Here is a 22,035-nt window from a genome sequence, read left to right on the forward strand (position 1 = left end):
AAGTGCATTCTACTGTCATGTATAACTAACTAATTAGAACAAATAATTTTTTTTTTTAAAGAGACATAGAGAAGGGGACCTTGGCCAGACTCTGTGATGGGGCAGCTTTCAGAAAAGCAGGAAACATTCCAGACATGCTTACCAAGACAACCACAAGAAAACAAAATTAAAATTGTTTGGCATAAAATAACAAACAAATCAAAGAATAGGTAAATTGTTAGGGCATGTTATGATTTTAACAGATGAGAAAAAACAGACATGTACAATGCCTTTTTGTTGTTTTCCTTCTTAACTGGAGTGATCTCCATTTCAAAAATTTTATAACCAGCATGTTAAGATTGCATAAGATTTGTTGAGACTGCATTGCTCTTAAAAGCCTCTTACAGCACCAGATATTGAGGGAGTGCCAGATGAGTTTAAGAGTACGTGTTCTCAGTTATCCCAATGTATTAGGGAAAGGGGAGAGATGTAAGCAAATACGAGATAGGGAGATAGCTTATTTTCCAAAGAGAAGAGAGAAAATTTGGTTCTAGAAAGGTGACATTGATGTAAAATCCTAGGGGAGATAACTTAAACAGTAGCTCTCAGTAGAGTCCAACATCGTTTGTGCAAAAGGAGTCAGACCAAACTCATACCTGCATATGAAAAGAGACGAGAGCTTATCACAGTGGAGCAGGTTACTGCATGGTACCCACTGCATCTTGATTTAGCAGGATGTTTTAGTAATCTTTAGATCCCTGTGGATAAGATAAAGAACTGTAGTTTGAATAGTAGTACATTAGGTGAAACAGAGGGAGTGATAATCAACCTCTCAGGGATAACACCTGATTCAAAACACAACATTTATCTTCTCATATCTGTCTATATAAATAGTAGATGAGACAGAAATCATAGTAATCCAGTTTTCCACATAGAGAACTGGGAAGGATGGTTATTCACAATAAATGATAAACATGAAAGAGAGCAGAGCCTGCTGGGCATAGTGTTGTACACCTGTAAGCTCAGTGACGTGGGAGGCTGAGGCAGGAAGATAACCACTTTAGCAAGACTGTCTCCAAATAAAAACAAAAAGAACTGGGGATGTAGCTCAGTAGTACTCCCCAGTACCAAGAATAAGAATAAGAATTTTAAAAAGAGAAAGAAAGAGAGCCTGCTGCAGCAGGCACCTAAACCAACAATATAAAATGCAGAAGTGTAAGCATGTTATTTTATGCTGAGTTAAATTGTAAAAAATACAGAATGGGACGCATCAGGCATAACAGGAATTTGGGGAGAAAAGTTCTAGGTATCTGTGAGCTAGAATGTGATATAATTGCAAAAGAAGCATGGTGCTGATGCAGTTTTAAATTATGGATGCAAAAGAATATCCTATACGTTCTTGGATTGTACTATTGCCCCCTTATGTTGGCCAATCCACATTTCAGTTATTACAGCAATCTTTTCTAGGACACACATTGATGAAATGGAGGATACCCAGAGAGGTGTGATGAGGATGTTTAACTTATGAATTTCTTCTGATGCTTAGATTATTTATTTTGCTGTTCATAATGCACTGTAAGGAATAACATCTACCATAGCACCCCAGATGCTATGTGTCCAGTGTATGATGTCACGCACTAATTTTGCTTCATTCCAACCAAAGTACATAGAAACCAAACACTTAAGTAAAATCTACTTCCCTCAGTCTATTGCATTTGAGCAATTGTGTTTAGCAATGATGATTCTTCTTTCATTGAAAATGTATATTAATTTCTGTTAATGTCAGATGCTAACTTAGATTTTATATCTACATTTCTAATTATTCAACCATTGGGTGTCAGCACTCATGTAAATTGTAAGCATTTTCCATTTCCTTTTATCATATAAATGAGCAAAAGAGATTTTAGATGGAGGCAGGAAAGTTTATTTAAAAACAATAGTAGAAGTGTACCTTTCTCCCACATCCTTGCCAGCATTTATTGTTACTTCTATTCTTGATGATTGCCATTCTGACTGGAGTAAGATAAATCTCAGTGTAGTTTGGTTTTGCATTTCCCTGATTGCTAAGACTGTTGAACATTTTTTCATATATTTTTTGTCTATTTGTCTTTCTTCCTTTGAGAAATATCTGTTTAAGTTCATTTGCCCATTTATTGATTAGGTAAGTATACTTTGGAAAGCAGTATGGTGATCCTTCAAAGACTAGGAATGGAATCACCATAAATCCAGCTATCCCACTTCTTTGTATTTATCTAAAAGCTCTAAAAATCAGCATACTGTAGTGATACAGGGACATAGATATGCAATTCACAATAGCCAAGTTATGGAGCCAGCCTAGGTGCCCATCAACAGGCTAATGGATACAGAAAATGTGGTATGTATACACAACGGAGTTTTTTATTCAACCATAAAGAATGAAATTATGTCATTTGCTGGTAAATGGATGGAACTATAGAACATCATGCTAAGTGAAATAAACCAGACTCAGAAAATCAAGGACTGAATGTTTTTTCTCATATGTGTAGAGAGAGAGGTGGGTGGGAGGGATGTTCTGATTGAGTTTTGCTTTTCTTTGTTTTGTATGTTTTTGTTTTTTGGTACTGGGGATGGAAACCAGGGATATTTAACCACTGAGCCACATCCCCAGCACTTTTTTATATTTTATTTAGAGGCAGGGTCTCACTGAGTTACTTAGGGCCTCACCAAGTTGCTGAGGCTGGCTTTGAACTTGGGATCCTCCTACCTTAGCATCCGGAAACTGCTGGGATTATAGGTATACACAACTGTTCCCATTGTGGGAGGGGATTTTTAAAAGGGGATCTCATGAAAATAGACGGAAGACCATGGAGTGGAAAAAGGTGATCAGTGGGAGGAGGGAAGGACATTGGGAATAAAATGTGCTAAAATCTGCTGTGTCCACATGTGAGTACACCACAATGAATTTGGTTTATATAATTATAACACACTAATTGAAATAACAATAATAATAATAACAATAATAATAGATGGAATATTAGTAGAGTAGAGCAAGCAGGTGGAGGGAGGTAGGAGATAAAGGAAAGCAAAGGTACCAGAGGATGAGATTTATCATATTTTGTGCATGTGTGAACATAGCACAATGAACCCCATTATCATGTATAATTATAATGCACCAATAAAATATTTTTTAGAAAATAATAAAAGTAGATTAAAAATCAGTTTTTCCCAAAGTGAAGATTTGTTTCCTGTGCCTAAAGAATCTTTCTAATAGATTTAGACTGCTTGCAGAATTAAGGGAACAAAATCCCAAATGACTCATTTTATTGAGATTCTCAGTGAATGATCTAGAAGATATAACCTTTGAAAGGGGCAATATGAATAACACACATGCACACACACACACACACACACACACACACAAGTGCATGCATGCACACTTTATCATAGATTGATGGTAACATATGGATTGCACGGATTTGCAGTCTAAAATGTTACATTTTTCATAGTCCACAGAATTAGCTATTATTTATTAATAAAGTCCAAATATACCAAGGCTTTATATCAAACTACAATAGCAGATACTGAAAGAATGCAAGTAAATTATTCATAGATACTTCATTTTTTATTTTGAAATCTACTGTTTGAATTTATAAAAAAGTCACTATGAAAATTATTTCCCATCTTTTCTTCTGATATCAAGCACCTGGCACACATAGCTACCATGAAAATATTCTATAACATTACCTCAAGAATAACTCCATAGCTTTAATCACTTCAAGCCTGTAATCTGAATGTGAATATTTGTAATCAGAACAGTTTTTGCAATGTAGCCGAACTACTACTGTCCTAGAGGATTTAAAGGCTCTTCTGGAAAATGAGATGTTGGAGAGCAGAAGTTAGTAAATAATGTGTACCAAGACTTGTCCATTTAAAAATGGCATTCTCTTTTCAGTTAGCCTTCCTCCTTATTAGAACTTATAGCAGCACTCCTCCCCACCCCCTTACCCACAGGGCATATATTCTAAGACCCCAAATGGGTGCCTGAAAATGCAGAGAGTACCAAACCCTATAAATACAGTTTTCTGAAAATTTATTTCTCCAAGTTCTAGAGACTGGTCAGGCCCAAGATTGAGGGACAGGTATCTGGTGAGGGCCTCCTTGCTGCAGCCTCCATGGTGGAAGGTAGAATGTGAGCAAGAGAAAGCAAGAGGGAGGTGGCTCAAATTCTCCCTTTTAAGGAACCTATGACCATGATAATAGTGTATACACTCTGCCCTCAAAGCCTGACCACCTCTCCTTAGGACCCACTTCCCATCATTGTTGCATTAGGAATAAGTCTCTAATATGTTAGCTTCGGGGACACTTTATAACCTTAGTAATTTACGGTTATTGTTTTGTTAACCTTAGGACAATGGTCCCTTTCACAGTAGCCCCACCCTGGTTACTCATCCCCACTGTAGTTCTCACTGAATCCTCTTACTTGTCTTCTATTGCCAGACCCTGACTTCCAACTTCTACCCTGTGGATTCACTGTGTATCATCTTGTCCCTTACCACTGCATCTCCTAACAGGCCCCTAGCTAAGAGCTACTTGTCATATTCCCCACTGGAAACATGTGGAAGCTTCTGGGCTCTATAATGTCACCATAGAGCCAAGAGAAACTGAAAAAAAAAAAATAATAATAATAATAGAGGTGGAGGCTGGGCAAAATTCTCTTCCTTCATCTGCTTTTGTTACGTTCTGTTATTTTGTTCCTTCCAGATTTTTCCACTAAAAGAGCTTCTACCAACCTTTCATGTGAATGAGGAATAGCCCCCTTCTACATGGAATGTGGAACCATCTGGAATTACTTGTTCTCAAGGGTATTTTAAATAGAAAGATTATGCAGCAGAGTGGACATAATTGAGAAAAGGCATTTCAAAATTACTATCTCCAAAGCAACCCAGTAAATTACTGTGGAGCAGCTACCATGTGCTAGGTGCCAGGAACAAGGTGGTGAGAGGTTCCTACCCCTAATGAATGTACAATCTTGAACATTTTTATAGGAAAGATTAGTATGCAAGGGCATAGAGAAATATGCACAAGAATGATCATTTGTAATAATTGGTGAAGACTCAACTGATACATTCACTTATCAGGAAATGATTAAATAGACTATAGCATAGTCATACTGTAGAATATTATATAATAGTTAAAAAGAATTAGATGTGTCTGTACATGTTCCCATGAAAGAAATATCTGTACCTAATCATCTGAATGTATGTCATGTATCTATACAGACATGTCTGCATGAATAGAAACTTAGAAAAATACAACCATTAAGGATGATTTCCTCTAGAAGATGAAATCTGACATGCTTGGAGAGAGGTAGAACGGGAATTGTCATCATTATAAAGTTCTGTATCACTTGAGATTTGCATGACAAGCTGTGTGTTACTTTTCGTCATTTTTAAAACAAAGAATCTAAGAAAAGTGAAAAACAAAATAAATACCCAGAGTTGCTACTGGCACACAAACTAGTCTACATGTTTAGAGAATTAATATTTCTAAATATAACAGGCAAGAAAAGGTGGATAAAATGAACAACATACTGTTCCAGCTCTCTTGCCCCCTTGTCCTTTGCAAGAGTACAAGGCCTTTGGGAGGTTTCTCTGAGGGTGGTGAAGCAGCCCTCATGAATCCCCTCTCTTGTGTTCAACCTACCTACTTCCTATCTTTCTTTAGTCTGTTTTCAATTCCTTTCCATCTCTCATTCAAAGTTCCTGTCTTGCAAGTTGCCTTAGAAATTGGCTGTCCTTCACAGCCAGTTCTGCCGCTTTAAGCCCAGTAGTTAGAGTAAGAGGAAGAAAAATGTTACCAGAGCCTCTATCTGGGTCACAGTTTGTTTGGGGGAATTACCGTCCCTACCTACTTAAAATCAGATGTCCTTTGCTCTGCCTACATTAATTGCTCTCCAGAAACATCACATCTTCTTACAAAACTTGCATTTCTCCTTTTCTATGTTTTTGAGCTTGTTATTTTGAAAGAGCATTTGTCTTCTCCTAACTTTAGGTTACACTTGAATCCCCTCTTTTAGAACCACACACCCAAGCTTTCCCTGGCATCCTGAGTCTTCTTCAGGCCGGGCCCTGTCTTGTGCTTCCTCCAGTTAGTAAGATTCTTGCTGTAGTTGTTTCTGATAGTTTTATACAGAATAACTAAAGATCCTTTTTAGCCAGTCACCTAACCCTAAACACATTAGACTTTGTTTATTCATTCAAGATCAAGTTTTTAAATGCCTGCTTATGCTTTGTTTCAGCCTGTTTTTTTTTTTTTTTTTTATCTAAGTTTCTTAACCATATTAGAACATGATAGCTTTTAAACGCAGTAGTAGAGTAATTTCTTTCTGGCAAGTGAAATAAACTTCTTGCACCAAAAGCTCAAGTTTCAAAAAGGAAAATAAATTGGTATCTATCAGAGAAAACAAGAACCTGATAGCTGTAAGTAGTATCTTAGGCATCCTCAGCAGAAATTCATAAATTAGTTCTTTTTATCACACCATGTACTGGTTATGAATTAGCTGTATCTAGGGGTAACTTTATCTCCTGGCAGCTTCTCTCTTCTATCTTGTTTCTGCTAATACATAAAAGACTGTATTTCATTTACTTTCCTTATTTAAGTCAATAATACTTTATCCAGTTAGAAAAATACAGTCATAGTAAGTTTGGAGCAGAGCATTATAAATTACCTCTAAATAAATATGATGAAATTTTCTTTTTGCAGATGCAAGTATTGGCATTATGATGATAACCTGCTCACTTCAAGTATTGTCATTGTCTTCCATAATGAAGGATGGTCAACCCTCATGAGAACAGTCCACAGTGTAATCAAAAGGACTCCAAGGAAATATTTAGCAGAGATTGTGTTAATTGATGATTTCAGTAATAAAGGTAATGGCTATCAAATTGACAGTTTGTCTATAAAAGTTAATTATGAGTAATTACAAATTTAAAATTAAGTGTTAGTATTGACAGTATCTATTACCAGCAAATGACACTATGCCAAGTATTGTGTATGAATTATTTTGTTTAATCCTAACAGTAATTTTTAGAATAAATATTGTTATTATCTCCATTTTACACACCAAAGGCTCAGAGATATCAAGTAACTTGCTAACAGTCATGAAGATAGTAATTAACAGTTGGATACAAAACCATAGGCTCATAAGTTTGTTTTCAATCACTATCTTACACTATACCAGTTCTTTAGGGCTTTGATTTTATAAAATTTTAGTCATGGAAGTTTGAAAGACTGAAAAAGTGCAATTGCATGTATATTGCAAGGCCTCCTGAAGGGCCCTCCACAGTTTTTACATTGAACTCCATATACCTATTTCATAGCCTATACTTTACATTTGAATGATGATGCAAATATTAATTTTGGCCAGAAACTATGGACTATTTTTATTTATGATAGTATCTTTTAAAGCTTATTTTGTTCTATATTTGATTTAGGATAGTAAATAAAAGGAAATGTTTTTCATTCTTTTTAAGGAGGCAGCTATAATTAGGAAGGTATTGGTTAGTCTTGGCTAGGCTTAGCAAGAGAGTTATTGAGCAGTGATTTTTCCAGATAAGTGATTTTTTAAATTAAATATTTTCTTTATATTATTGTAAGTTGAATACCTTAACTACATAAATTTGAAAATACAAATAATGCTATAACCTAGGTCAACATGTAAATAAAAATGGAATTTTGCTGCTGCAACCAGATCTGGATTTTTAATTTATTTTCTTGTCACAAAACCCAATTGAAACCTTTGAAAATTGATCAGAGAGCTCAGACTACTCAATAACAATAGGACGTTTGCATTCTGGCAAATAAATTTTGCAGAAAATTGTTCTACATAAGAGTGGTATCATTGAATATAGGCAGAACATGGGTAGCATGAAAATATCTTTCTAAATGCCTTTAAAAAGGCTTCCTTCCACCACTTAATTTAGAACTCTTATAGTCTGGATAAACCATGCTGTTTTTTCAGGGACATGACTACTGTCTTGATCCGTACACATGTTATCATTAGGAGAAATAGAAATATGACTTACTTCCTTTTCCCTTTATCTTGGTGCAGTGGATCATGTTTTTCAACTAATCATATTTAATCAAACTAGAGAATGTACAGCTTAATATTTTTAGTCATATCAAATGCATTTAGACTTTTTTTTTTGGTATTGGGGATTGAACCCAGGGACACTTTACCACTGAACCACATTTCTAGTCTTTTTGATTTTAATTTTGAAACAAGGTCTTGCTAAGTTGCTGGGGGTCTCACTAACTTGCTAAGGTTGGCGTAGGTTGCAATCCTACTGCTTTTGCCTCCAGGGTTGCTGGGATTATAGACATTTTATCTTGGTTGCATTTTTTTATAACAGAAATGTTTACATCAAAAACATTATCCTTATTCCAAGACAGATATTTGAAAATATGTTTTATGGTGATACTGTTGGTGCCAACAATGTTATCAGTTTAGAAAAATCTAAACCTGCAAAACAACTTTGAAGAATCTCCCTTGATTGTACTGATTTTAAGAACCCCTATATTATTAGCATAAGAAAAATTTCAACATATCCTTAAAATGTAAAGGTTTACCAAAAAGTATTTACCATCCTGAAATAACTACTTGGTCCCAAAAAGCATAACAGAATTTTGGACTTAAGATTTTTGTGCCTTTTACTTTCACCTTTTTGTGATCAGTGCTTCAGTTGCTACAGATCTCTTATCTTCAGTCTCATGTGCCACACTTTGAAGGCAATCATGCGGGACTGCTTTGCTCAAGGTATGCAAAACCTTTTAGGTTTCTCTTGAACTGAAAGTACAGAAGATATGTAATTATTTTTCCCAAACTCACAATGACTTTAATATCTGTTGGTCCTAACTTCAGTAAAATTATATCATGTTTGGTTAATATGGCTTGAGTGAAAGTTTGGGTTGTACTTTCTCCAATATATTCAGAAACTAAACTTTGAAGCTATAATTTTTCTTTTAAACAAAAATTACTAATATAAAACCTCTCATAGGAGCTAACTACTCATAATAACACTTAGGTTTCTGAAAATTGCAGTGTCCTCTCAACAAGGTTTGTAGCCTTTAAACAGAGCAAGCTCCTCCACATGCATGTGCATCAGCCAGCTGAGGCTAAGTCAGGTTATAAAACAGGACTCCACACTCTCAATGGTTTGCAACAATGAAAGGTTTTCTCTGTTTATACTACATTTCCTACAGGTCAGCCCTATCTCTATGCTTCATCTTCACTGCAGGACCTCTACTTTGCAGAGCAGCCTCAGTCAACACTGCCTGCATAAAGGTAGAGAGAAAGAAGAGACATAGGCATAGTAAGTGACCCAGGGCATTTCCATCCACATGACATTAGCCACAGCAAGTCACACACCCAGCCTGACATCAGTGTGTTAGAGGAGGGTAATTTTACCCCAAGAGTGGCAATGGTTATTTTGAACCCTATTACAGTCTATCACTGTGTAAGGTTCCAGAGAAGCAAGGAGTCATTGGATTCACCATTTCCCTTTTTGAATCATCTTAAACGAGAATCTAGACTGGAAGAAGAGGCCACCAACTCATTTCTGTCCATAAAAATGTATTTAAGATGTGTTTAGGTTGCATATTTAAAAAGATAATAATAATAACTTAGGATACCAGGCTTTTAAAAAAAGGGGGGCAGGGAGAAGGTTTAAAATAAATAAATAAATAAATAAAAGCTAACAGGGAAAATTACCCAGCTTTTCCGGGGGGGATATAAAGCATGAGAGTTTTATTTATAAAGTCATTAAAACTGCCAAAACAGAAGGAAAAAATTTGCCCTCGATTCTGAATACCCATTGTTTGTGGGTATCTTACTAATAATAAGATCCCTACAATTAGTAAAATATTAAGTGTATTGTCTAATATACCCATTTATCCCTAGCTCATCTGTATAGCAATTTTTTGTGTGTGACTTTTATATTCATGGGCCAAATTTTTAAACGGTTTTTGTGTTGTCAAGAATCATCTTTAGAGGATCCAGGAGCTTGTTCTGGCTGTGGTGAGCAAATTTCACAGGCTCATCGTGATACAAACAAAAGCTGTTCTCTTACAATGGGAAGCCAAGATGGAAACTTTGCCAAATGTATCTGGTTTTTATAACACAAAATTTCCTCTACTAAATTACAAACATACATGTGTATATATATAATTATAATAATAATCCAATATAATTATACACACACTTATAATGCTAAGATACAGAGAAAAGGGGATCTTTTGATTGTTATTTGCCAACATGGTGGGAACCATATTCATCACAGTAAGACTACAAACTTCATTTCCTATTGCAGTTGGAGACATATGGTCCAGAAACAAAATGTATAACCCATGCAGATTTCAGTGAAGTTGTACATTATTAGTGCACAGTGCGTCTTCAGAAATATGAACCATTACTTCTGACAATGCAAAAAACAACAAAAAAAATCTTTTAGATTGGACATTAACGTGTTACTTTTTTAAAAAGTTTTAATGTATCTTAAAGACTCAACTGTCAATAATCAGCATTTATTTAAAGGTTAGCAGGGTGTTTGATAATTGTCATGCTAACCAGTTCTGTATAGATTATATTAAGCTTAAATTTTAACTTAAGTAATACATATCAGCTTCCATCTTTTTTTTCTCCTGGGGATTGAACCCAGAGCCTCACTGATGCTAGGCACAGGCACTACTACTGAGCTACACCACCAGAAGACTGCAGGCCTTGCTTTTCCTCTATTTTAATAGATTAAACATTTGATATAGCCCATGTAAAATTACTGACTGCCCAGCACATTTATACTCTTTATCAAGAAAAATAATATTTGTTGTATGCAAAGGTTTAATTTATATTGATTAAATTTTTTATTCATAGATCACTTAAAAGAAAAACTGGATGACTACATTAAGATGTGGAATGGCCTAGTGAAGGTATTCCGAAATGAGAGAAGAGAAGGATTAATTCAAGCACGAAGTATTGGTGCTCAGAAGGCTAAACTGGGACAGGTAGGAAGCATATGCTATCTACAAAGTCAATAGCTTGGATTTGGTAACTAAAAGATCATATAAAGTTTTAATCACCCTTCAGGTTTTTAAAATGAAATGAGAATGCTGGCTTGAACAGATAACTACTGTGTCAAATTTGACTATAATGCTAATTTTTGTTAGCGTCTAATTTTAAATTGTGTGTGATTTGTGATGTACCATATGCAAGGAGTATTCTTTCACCCTGCCTCTTTTTTTTAAGGTTTTGATATACCTTGATGCCCACTGTGAGGTGGCAGTTAACTGGTATGCACCACTTGTAGCTCCCATTTCTAAGGACAGGTAACATTACCTTGCTTTTTTTCTTTCCTAGTTGAAAAGTAAACCTTGTCCTAGAAGGACAAATAATATTCTTTGATTCCACTTCTAGTTAGTGCATCTAGTATTGTGTTTTGAGTGTTATCCTTGAGCTTGTTCTTTCCTTGGGTGGACTAATACTTTGGGATGATTCAAATATAGGAGTCTGGCATTTGGGAAACCTAGGTTGAGTCATCTTGTAATTCCATTACTGAGGATCCCTCCGATTCCAAAAACTTTCCTTACCAGAAACATTAGTTGTTCCCTCTTAAACATAAGCACGAGTTCCAGAGACTTGAAGAACCATGCTTTAAAATTGTACCTATTCTTTTTTTATACCCTTTTAAATTATTACTTTAGATAGTAAGGACCAGCTGTTACTTTGTCAAGGCTTTAGGTTCCTATAGAAACTTTAAGGTTTAGAAATAGACAACTATGCCATGGAAATGTGGTGCTCACCATTAAATCTCCAGAAATGTCTGAAACAGCAGAAGGCAGCAGTAATCTCCTAGTTCCAAAAGCCTTTCTTGCTTCTCATCCAGAATTCTGGCTATTTCAGAATCTAGGAGAATGAGACATATCCCTGTGGTGAATGGCATGAGTCAGAGGAAGAACTTAGAAGACTTTATCATGAGAGGATTTAAGATGAAGTCCTATCATAAACATCTTTTCACATGCTGTCCAACTTAATCTTCACAGCAACCCTGAAAGTTAGAGGTGATTAGCTCCATTTACAGAAGTGGATATTGAGGCTTAGAAAAATTAAGTAATTTGCCCCAGATCAGATAGCTAATAAACTGCCAAACTGAGGTCTCTGGGCCACTTTAAATTGCACCATTTATTTAGAAATACGAAAAGCATGATGAGTGAGAAAAGATAACAAACCAAGTATTGGATAACCAACTTTGTCCAGGGGGATGCTAGTAATCTTCCTGGCAATAAGTGGTTTTCCAGAGTTCCAGTAACAATCCCATATATTCCACAGGGAACTTCCAGCATGAGTTCACACTCTGGAGAGAATGAAGCACACTTCTAAGATTCACTTCCCCATATCAAGGTTCTAAGCCTTGATTTTCCCCTTTCTCTTGGTTTCTAACATCTAAAGAGAACTGTAATCTGGTTAGGGAAAGATATGCTCTCTGTTTTAGGACATAAATTTTAAAATCCTTTCCAACAATATGAGCATTGAAACAACCTTACCTTTGTAATGTCAACTCTGTCTGATTGGTTGCACAGTACTAGCATTTTTATGATGCCCAAATAGAAAGAATTGGCTTTTTCTCTTTTGCTCCAAAAGAGCACTTAAGTTCTTCAACAGATTTTGAGGGATTTTTTTTTCTTGCTGTTTTTTTGTTTTTTGTTTTTGGTTTGTATTTTTTTTTTTTTTTAAGTAGCAATACATTACAGAATCTTTATATTTGCAATAAAAGGTAGAGGGAAGGAGATTGAGTACAAGCACAAAAACACATTTTCAAAAAAAGTGCTTTCAAAGAAATAGAAAGTAAAAAAGAGCTAGAACTGCTAAGAACATGGCAACTATTATCAGCACACATGTACACACACACACACACACACATAAACACACACACACACACATTTTTAATGGAGGACAGGGAGGAAGAATAGGAGACAGATAAAATCTTGTAAATATTGGAAAATTACCAAGAGAAAGTTGCCAGTAGCACCAAAGTAAAATGGAGAGAACACGATTAAACTCAATGGCATGGCCCTTTGTCCCTGAGTAAGCCTGGAGGAAAGTCTCCTCTATCCTCTCCTTACACTGTCAGGCTCTTGACTTGTATGAAACATTCATTTACTCTGTTTCCCCATTAGATGTTCAAGTTCCCTAATGCAAAAATAAACCAACTACAAAACAACAACAACAAAACTACAGAAAAGGACAATGTAGTTAGGCATGCTGAACTAGTCAGTTTGGGGTTCTTAAATGCTTCTTCATTTTCTGTAAATGTTTCAGAACTACATGTACTGTGCCTCTAATAGATTACATAGATGGGAATGATTATTCCATTGAACCACAGCAAGGTGGGGATGAAGATGGTTTTGCCCGAGGGGCCTGGGACTGGAGTTTACTGTGGAAACGTATTCCTCTAAGCCACAAGGAAAAGGCCAAAAGAAAACATAAAACTGAACCTTATCGGTAAAGATTATTACTTTTTCTTTTATGTTGAATGTTTATCTAAGTACTTTTTTTTTCCTTCCCCATGAACTCATATAAATATGTGGGTACGTTTCCATTTGATCTTTGCTGCCATCATCAACACAATACAGAACCATTTGCACTGTGCCGCTTATAGATGTCATAAATGGCAACACATATGAAATTGTACCCCAAGGGGGTGGTGATGAAGATGGGTATGCCCGAGGAGCATGGGATTGGAGTATGCTCTGGAAACGGGTGCCTCTGACCCCTCAAGAGAAGAGACTGAGAAAGACAAAAACTGAACCGTATCGGTAATCACTAAATCACTTACATATTTTTCTTTTCTCCAGTTGCTGCTAACCTATTAACCTCTTGGCAAGCTAAAAATCTGTTGTTAAATCTGTAGATGCTGTCTCAGATTCTGAAAGAGCTTCTTTCCTTCCACTCTTTCAGAGCTTTGAATTTTCACATTTGCTCCTTTGTAATTGCTTTCACCCTAAATGCAAGCTCCAATATTGAGAATTATATTCTTTCATTGGGGAAAACAAATAATGTGAAATAATAAGGTAAAAAAAGAAAACCTTTACTGTCCTGTCCCATTAGACTAGATAACAAATTTTGTTCTTTTGATGACAATGTCATTCTATAAATTTAAAATACATAAATTACTTATAATCTAAGATTTTAATTTCTACTTTGATGCCTTAGTGTAATGATAACAATGAAAGACTCTAGCAAGATATTTGGGAAGTTCCCCCCTTTTGTTTTATATGCTAACTCTTAAATATTAATTTCATTCCAGTTAAATCTGATGAATAAAAATGCATGACTTTAGAAGATGTTACATAGACTCCCTTATGGCTTCATTCTCAGAAGAGGGCTTGATTAAAAGAAAACTCTATTCCACAATCAGCTTTAGTCTCCTCTTGTGGTTCTTCAAGTAGAACAATTTATTCTACTCTCTTCTTTTGATCTTTCAATTGGAACATTTTACTGTCTTTCAAAAAAGTGACCCCAAATGAAATGTTTGCTAAATGTTAATATAGCTGCCTCCAAATTGTGTCTATTTTTATTTTTTTGGTTCTGTGGTTCTGCTTTCAGTTTCTTTCTCCCTGTTATGCTGCTGATAAATGTTCAAATTTTGTTTTGGGAAGGTGCTTCAATGTTGTGGAAATGCTAGTGGGATTTGGGCATGTCATGATATCAAGATACTGAATGGCAAACATAAGGAAATTATAGAACTTTAAGCTTTATTGGACATTCTCCAAATTTTCATTTGAAAATTTCTTACCCCAAATACTCCAGGAATCTGCTGCTTACCTGCTTAACCTAAAAATTCTGGGGAAAAAAAATAATAAAGGGTACTGATTACATTTATGTTTCTGCTCATTCTATAGGCTAGTAAAGACCTTCTTTAAGCAAACTAAGAAAATTTAAGAGAGGTTTCCCTTTAATTAACTCTCAAGTTTCCATATTAGCTCATTAAATCCCAAAATTTTCAATTCTGCAAATATAATAAATATTCGGTTATTTCAAAGTTACCACAACTGGTATATTTGTTGCTCAGTTTAAGTTTTTTTAGGTGTTTCACATCTGGAATGATGAGATCAAACAGGTCTGTTCTGAAATGGATGGGAATATATCTAAAGGCCAAAAGAGCACAGTGGTAGTGGAATAATTTTTAATGACAGTTAAAGTATATCCAAAAATGTGGTAGTACTGTTTTGTTAGCATATTTTAATAAAAGGCATTAAAAAACCTTTCTCTTGATGTGATTTTGTTAGTATTGAAATATTATTTGATTCGTTATCCACTCAGCAAATATTGAGTACATACTGTGTGCCAGCCACTATGCATTTAAAAAGATATGTTCCCTCATGAAACTTCAATTATGGGAGTAAGACAGAAATTGCACAGATAGCTACGCACACACACACACACAAAAAAAAAAAAAAAAAAAGAAAGAAAGAAAAACTGGAACAGCAACTGTGATAAGTAGTATGAAAAAAAAAATCACATGACGAAGCATCATGGAGGCTGAGACTTTAAGGAGGAAGAACATGTAGGAGTCTAAAGAACATGGTGAAGGCTCTGAGACAGAGGCAATCTGACCTAGCCCAGGTGAGAACAGAGCAGCAAAGAACTCGAAGGTAAGGGAACTGGGTGAGCCTAGATGGTGGGGAGGCATCACATAGGCCCATGTGAAGGAATCTGCTCTGGCTGCTGCATGAATAGATTTGGATGGGGGCAGAGTAGAATAAAGGACACAAGTTCTAGAACTACTGCACAGTCCAAGCCGTGCTGGCCTGGTCTAGGGTGGTAGAAATGAATTTGGAAAGAAGTAGACCGATTCAAAATTATTTTCCAGGTAGAATCAATATTACTCAGTGATTGGTTGAGTATTAGGCGTGATGATGGAGAAAGCACCTAAAGGTATGAAATTTCCTAAAACTTAAGAATTGTGATGCATTAACAATTAACTTTTCAATGGGAGTGGAGGGGCACACAGCAGTATGAAAACTATTACATTAGCATTTCTTCCAATAGTAGGAGTGACTGGACCCTAAAAATCTACCCAATCATTTTTCTCTTGCCTCAAAACGTACCCAATCAATCAGGCCCACAGATCACTCTTTTCCATTTCGTACAGTAAATAGCAATGTGGAATTTTCCTGTGTCATTCGTACACTACATTTGCAAACTCTGAATGAACTGTGGCTATTCTAGTGTGATTTACACCCTTATTTGGCAAGCCCTGAGCTATAAAATTAAAAAATGACAGACTACTTCCATGGTGTATGGTTTCGTTCATCCCAGAATGACTCATAAATCACTGCAGGAGCAGTTAGCAGACCACGGCTGTGTGGCTCTGTGTTTCAGGAGTGAAAGAGAAATTTTTATTTTAACTAAAATGAAGGCTTAATTTTTAAATCAACAAAGAACCAAGGCGCCCTCTAATGGTGAAATGACACAAAGCTCTAATTTGTGATAAACTTCGTTTCAGTTAGAAATTTTGGTAAATTCGTTAAGGAATTAGGAACAAATTATTTTTGAAGGATTGATAATTTCTTAATGTTTGGCCATCAGTTTTGTCTCTTCTGTGCACATTTGGTCTGTATTCTAAAAATCTTGTTTTCTATTGGCAAAAGGATGTTGGGGGTTTGTCTTTAATGGTTATTTCAGTGTTTCTCTTTCTTAGGTCCCCAGCCATGGCTGGTGGATTATTTGCCATTGAACGAGAATTCTTCTTTGAACTGGGTCTCTATGATCCAGGTCTCCAGATTTGGGGTGGTGAAAACTTTGAGATCTCATACAAGGTAATGTTTCATTTAAATAATGGAATTTTCTAAGTAGTTACTGACTTTTGTGATTTTCAGATAAAGCTCGTTTCTTTAAAAATAATCTATATAATGCATTTTTCTGAATTATAAGGAATGACTTAACATACATTTGTGGGGAAATAAAGCAAAATGCAAACTCTAAATTTATGTGTTTATAGAGCTTACTTCAAAATTGTGGCCAATAAGCTTCAGAAATGGAAATAACCCCTTTCCCCACTCCCAGGTTTTCTGTACACTGGAGCAATGTGTGATAGTAACTCTTTGGAGAATCTGCATGTTTTAGGGCCACAGTTGGCCATCCACTGACACCCTTTATCACTGTGTAGGACATGATGAGTCAAGACAGAAGCAGGTTCCCACAGTAATTGTGCATCCTCAGATTGCATTGGAACTGTCTTCCCGCAGCACCTCCCCTGTTGTTTGAGACAGTCCCCAAGCACTAATATCTTTTGTGCTCCAACCCCTACCTGAACACCCACTCCTACCCCCAATTTCCAAAAAAGAGAGAAAACTCTATCACAGTTTGAGTTACACAGGTATTCATTACCTCTTGTCTTAACTGTCCTGTGCTTAGCACTGTGAGGAGTAAAGTGGTCCTTGTTCTCAAGGAATTTACAGTTGATTTTAATTTCTAATACAATAAGAAAGAAGAATGGCATTCATTTGGTGACATTAAGAAATAGCATTGATTGTGCTAGAGGTAGAATTTGAGGCAGAACTAGAAATATGCCCCTGATATCACTGAGGAGAGAAAAAGGGAGGAGGAGGGAGGCCTGAGCAAATAGAATGGGAAAAGGCACAAATGTATGGACATGAAGTGCACATTCAGGAAACAGTGTCAAGCAGTTTAGCAGAAGCAGGCAGCATGAACAAAGACAGTTAAGAAGATAAAGTGGGCAAGAGGTTAGGGCCATATTAAAGAGTCTTTAATGCTGAGTTAAGAGATTTTTACCTAACTTTATAAGCAATGGTGAACCATCAAAGATACTGAGGAAGCAAATAACATGACCCAAAGCTGCCCTTCAGCTATAGTAATCTCTTGCTATAAATAAGGATAGAGTTAAGTAGAGAGATGCTGAAGGTGAAGAAGTCAGTTAGAAGGTTATTATAATAATCACCCAGTTAGGAAATATGTTAGCATTGGAAACACAAATGTTGTGAATCATTTGTGAATGAAGAATCTGCATACTTTGCAAGGTTATATTGAGAAAAGGTCCCTAGGGACTGCAAGTATACAGGAAGAGACCCTTTAGTCATTAGTGCCATTGCCTTCCTTGTAATTATGAGTGCTTTTAAATGATCAATTATTTTAGGATTTGTTCAGCTTATGAATTCTGTGTGGACATTATATTTAATTTAGATTTAATATTTATATTTAGAAGACAAAATTTTTTATAATGCATTTTTGCATTTGAAACAACTTACACAACATGTGTTTTCTCTTGATAGATATGGCAATGTGGTGGCAAATTATTGTTTGTCCCTTGTTCTCGTGTTGGACACATCTACCGTCTTGAGGGCTGGCAAGGAAATCCTCCACCCCTTTATGTCGGGTCTTCTCCAACTCTAAAGGTGAGTGTTTTGTTTAAAAGGGGAGAGGGATGGGGAACTAACAGCTACAGATCACATGCCGTTATAGTCAGTTAACAAATGTCAGCTCATTGAATGGAGTACACCTCTTAAATAGTCATGATGGTTCTCACCTTAAACTTAGGCTAGGCTCACTCTGTTATTATGTAGGATTATTCACTGTACCCCATTCTTTTTTAATTTGATTTTTAATTGAAAAGTAAAAAGTATTTAATTATGATGTAGAACAATGTTTTGACACCTATACATTGCACATTGAGTAAATCAAGCTATTTAACATGCATTACATAATATACTTATCACTTTTTTGTGGTGAGAATACTTAAAATCGATTTTCATATATACAGTATATATTAACTGTAGTAGCCATGATGTACAATAGATTTCTTGAACTTATTCCTCCTGTGAAACTGAACTTTTATGTCTTTTGTCCAACATCTCCCCAATCCTCCTACCCACCTCAGCCTTGATAACCACCATTTTACTCTCTGTTTCTATGAGTTCCACTTTTTTCACTCCACATCTGAGTGATATCATGCAGTATTTGTCTTTCTGTGCCTGGTTTATTTCACTTAATATAATGATCTCCTTGTTGTTGCAGTTGACATGATTTCCTTAGTTTTAAAGACTGAATTTTCTATTGTATATATCACATATTCTTTATGCTTTTGTCAGTTGATGGGCACTTAGATTGATTTCATGATTTCATAACTGTTATGAATAATGCTCAACTGAACATGTGAAACAGAGGTTAGCACCTGTGGTCCAAAGACCAAATCTAACCCATTTATAAAGTTGTGTTGGAGCTCAGCTCACTAATTTTTTTGCACATCATCTATGACTTCTTTCTCCCTACACTAGCAGAGTTAAGTAGTTGCCACATAGATCGTATGACTCACAGAGCCAAAGATACTTACTGTTGACCCTTTATAGAGAAAATAAACTGATGTGTGTTGTAGAAAATCAAGGGGATAGAATGAATAAATGTCATTGCATATATATTCATACAAGCATTCATTCTTTCTATAAAACCTTAGAAGCTAGACAATGTCAGCTTATTTTGTTATTTACTCAGTTATCACAACATCAGCTTATTTTATTGCTCTGTAGTTGCTTTTCCTTACCAGTTAATTTGGGATTGTGGTAAATGGTTCAATTCTGGTTGTTAAAAAATAATCAAAAAGTAACTGTAAGAATGTCTTTTATCAAATAGAGCTATTTTTCCCAATGGGTTCTGAAATGAGGTTTTTCCCTACACATACCAGTAGTGTGGTTCTAACAGAAAGAGATTGTTCTGGGAGAAAGAACACCAGTGCTCAGCCAAATTCTCAGGAACCCCCTGAGTTTCAATTTCCTCCTCTCTTGCCAGGATAGAATACATTATCTTCAAATAAATGGTCTTCCAGTTCAGGGATAGTAGGTTTTATGTACCTCACTTTATGCCATTACAATTATTTACAATTTTCAAGATGATATTAATTTTATTTTTCACAGAATTATGTTAGAGTGGTAGAGGTCTGGTGGGATGAGTATAAAGACTACTTCTATGCTAGTCGTCCTGAATCAAAGGCATTACCATATGGGGATATATCTGAGCTGAAAAAATTTCGAGAAGATCACAACTGCAAAAGCTTCAAATGGTTCATGGAAGAAATAGCTTATGACATCACTTCACACTACCCTTTGCCACCCAAAAATGTTGACTGGGGAGAAGTAAGTATCAACCAATATTCAGATCATGAAGTATGTGTGTTTGGGGTCTGCATTTGGGAAAAGGCGGAGAGAGATGGAAATGTATGAGTTAAAGAAAAGAATTTTGAGGAAAAAGTTTGGCTAAAAATTGACAGAACCATGTACCAGCTTTCCAATCAACAGCCATAGCAACCCTGAGAGGTCTCCTCCCAGCCTCTGCACATGTGGCTGCCCGGCCTGGAACACTGTGCATTCCCTTCTCCTGCTCCCGCCACTTTCCTGTCCCTCTCTTTAGTTCCCTTTATGGACTGTTTTCAACTTATCCTACTGCTCCCAACTTGGAGATGATAAATACTGAAAACAGTTTCTTACTGTTACCCACTTCATCAGAAAGGCTCAGCTCTGCGATCTTTCCATGGATTCTCCCAATACCCAAAATTGCCTGTCCCCCAACCAGTCTTAAGGACCTCCATCCCCATTGTGCCTAATGAACTAATTCAGGGACCCAATATACAATAGGCACTTAAGCAGTGCTTGTCAAATGAATTAATTAATGATAATAAAAAACAATTAAAATAAGGCAAAGGCATTGATGCCTGTTGTCATTTCTGTTTCTTCAAACTTGCCTCTTTAACCTCCCTTCTGATTGTACTCATCCATATACCTTATGCTGCTGCCTCACAGTTACGCTAAAAGTATCATGAACTTTCAAGTCTATGTGCCGTGCTTATTTATGCATTCAGCAAATATTGGTTGAGGGACTACTGTGTGCCAGTCATTCTTCTAGACAGAAAACAAGACAAGCAAGGCCCTTTCCCTCAGGGAACTTGTGGAGAGAGACACCAAAACAGAACAGGAAAACAAAGATAATTGATAGGTGGTAAGAACTAAAAAGGAAATAAACCTTGGATGCTGTCAGGAAGAGTTGGGGACAGTGTGAGGAAGGCCTCTCTGAAGAGGTAACATTTAATCTGAGATCTGAATGTTAAAGAGCAAGCACATCAGAGAGCCAGGGGAGAGTGTTACAGGTAAACAAAATGGTGAGTTCCAAGGCTCAGAGTCAAGAAATGTTTTGCATGTTTGATAGGCAGAAAAGAGGAGATTAAATGAGACAGAAGTGGCAAGTGTGTGAGGAGGAAGGCCTTTATCCCAAGGGTGGCAAGAAGCCAGGGAGGATTTTAAACAGAGAGGTAATATGATTTGATTTATAGTTTATTTTTAATCACCCTGCTTGGGAGTTTAGAGTAGAAATAAGGGTGCCTATAAGGACACGGTCTTTTGTCTTACCAAACACACTTGAACTATTCTGTCTGTAGCTCTTGTTTTGATCTCTCCCCCACCATACCTCTCTCTCCTGCATTCTTTATTTCATCTCTCTGGTTACAGCAAATTTTGTTTGACTCCCAAGTGGAGCATAAGCTTTTGGGAGTTCAGACCACATTTTTGACTATCTTTTAATCTCCTAGAATGCCTTCCTTGTGAGAGGAATGAACTCTGCTGATCTTATCTAGTCTCATGGCTTTAGCACCATCTCTCTCTCTCTCTTGATGATTCTCAGATATCCACCTTCAACTCAAATCTCTCTCCCAGGAACCAGACAAGTATATCCAAGTGTGTACTTGAAGTCTCTGTTTGAATGTCTAACAGACATTTCAAACTCAATATACTCAAAATTTAACTCCATCTCTTCTTCCCCACTCCATCTCTGCTGATTGATTGATTGCTTGAGCCAAAAACTTAAAAGTCTTCTTTGAATCCTTTCTCACACTTCACATCCAGTTCCAGAATGTGATCCTTTCTTCACTTGGTTGAAGTCACCATCATCTCTCACCAACACTAAATTTTTGGCCCTCCTACAGACTTCTCAACACGCAAGTAGTCAGAGCGAGCCTTCTGAAA

At 36.2% G+C, this 22,035-nt stretch overlaps 1 protein-coding gene across 3 annotated transcripts in view; it reads left to right on the forward strand.

Annotated features, from left to right (window-relative positions):
• The window catches only part of Galnt7 (polypeptide N-acetylgalactosaminyltransferase 7), a 125,035-nt gene that overhangs the window by 93,799 nt on the left and 9,201 nt on the right, over positions 1-22,035 (forward strand). Inside the window, exons 3-10 of one of the 3 annotated variants that reach the window (XM_047548444.1) lie at positions 6,721-6,887; positions 10,886-11,016; positions 11,258-11,337; positions 13,328-13,510; positions 13,642-13,824; positions 16,713-16,830; positions 18,304-18,426; positions 19,939-20,157. In XM_047548444.1, the coding sequence (XP_047404400.1) occupies positions 6,721-6,887; positions 10,886-11,016; positions 11,258-11,337; positions 13,328-13,510; positions 13,642-13,824; positions 16,713-16,830; positions 18,304-18,426; positions 19,939-20,157 (1,204 nt within the window). The remainder of the gene's footprint in view (positions 1-6,720; positions 6,888-10,885; positions 11,017-11,257; positions 11,338-13,327; positions 13,511-13,641; positions 13,825-16,712; positions 16,831-18,303; positions 18,427-19,938; positions 20,158-22,035) is intronic. The other 2 variants (XM_047548447.1, XM_047548446.1) reach the window with 2 other exon arrangements.

The sequence above is a fragment of the Sciurus carolinensis genome, chromosome 4 (genome assembly GCF_902686445.1).
Source record: "Sciurus carolinensis chromosome 4, mSciCar1.2, whole genome shotgun sequence".
NCBI lineage: Eukaryota > Metazoa > Chordata > Mammalia > Rodentia > Sciuridae > Sciurus > Sciurus carolinensis.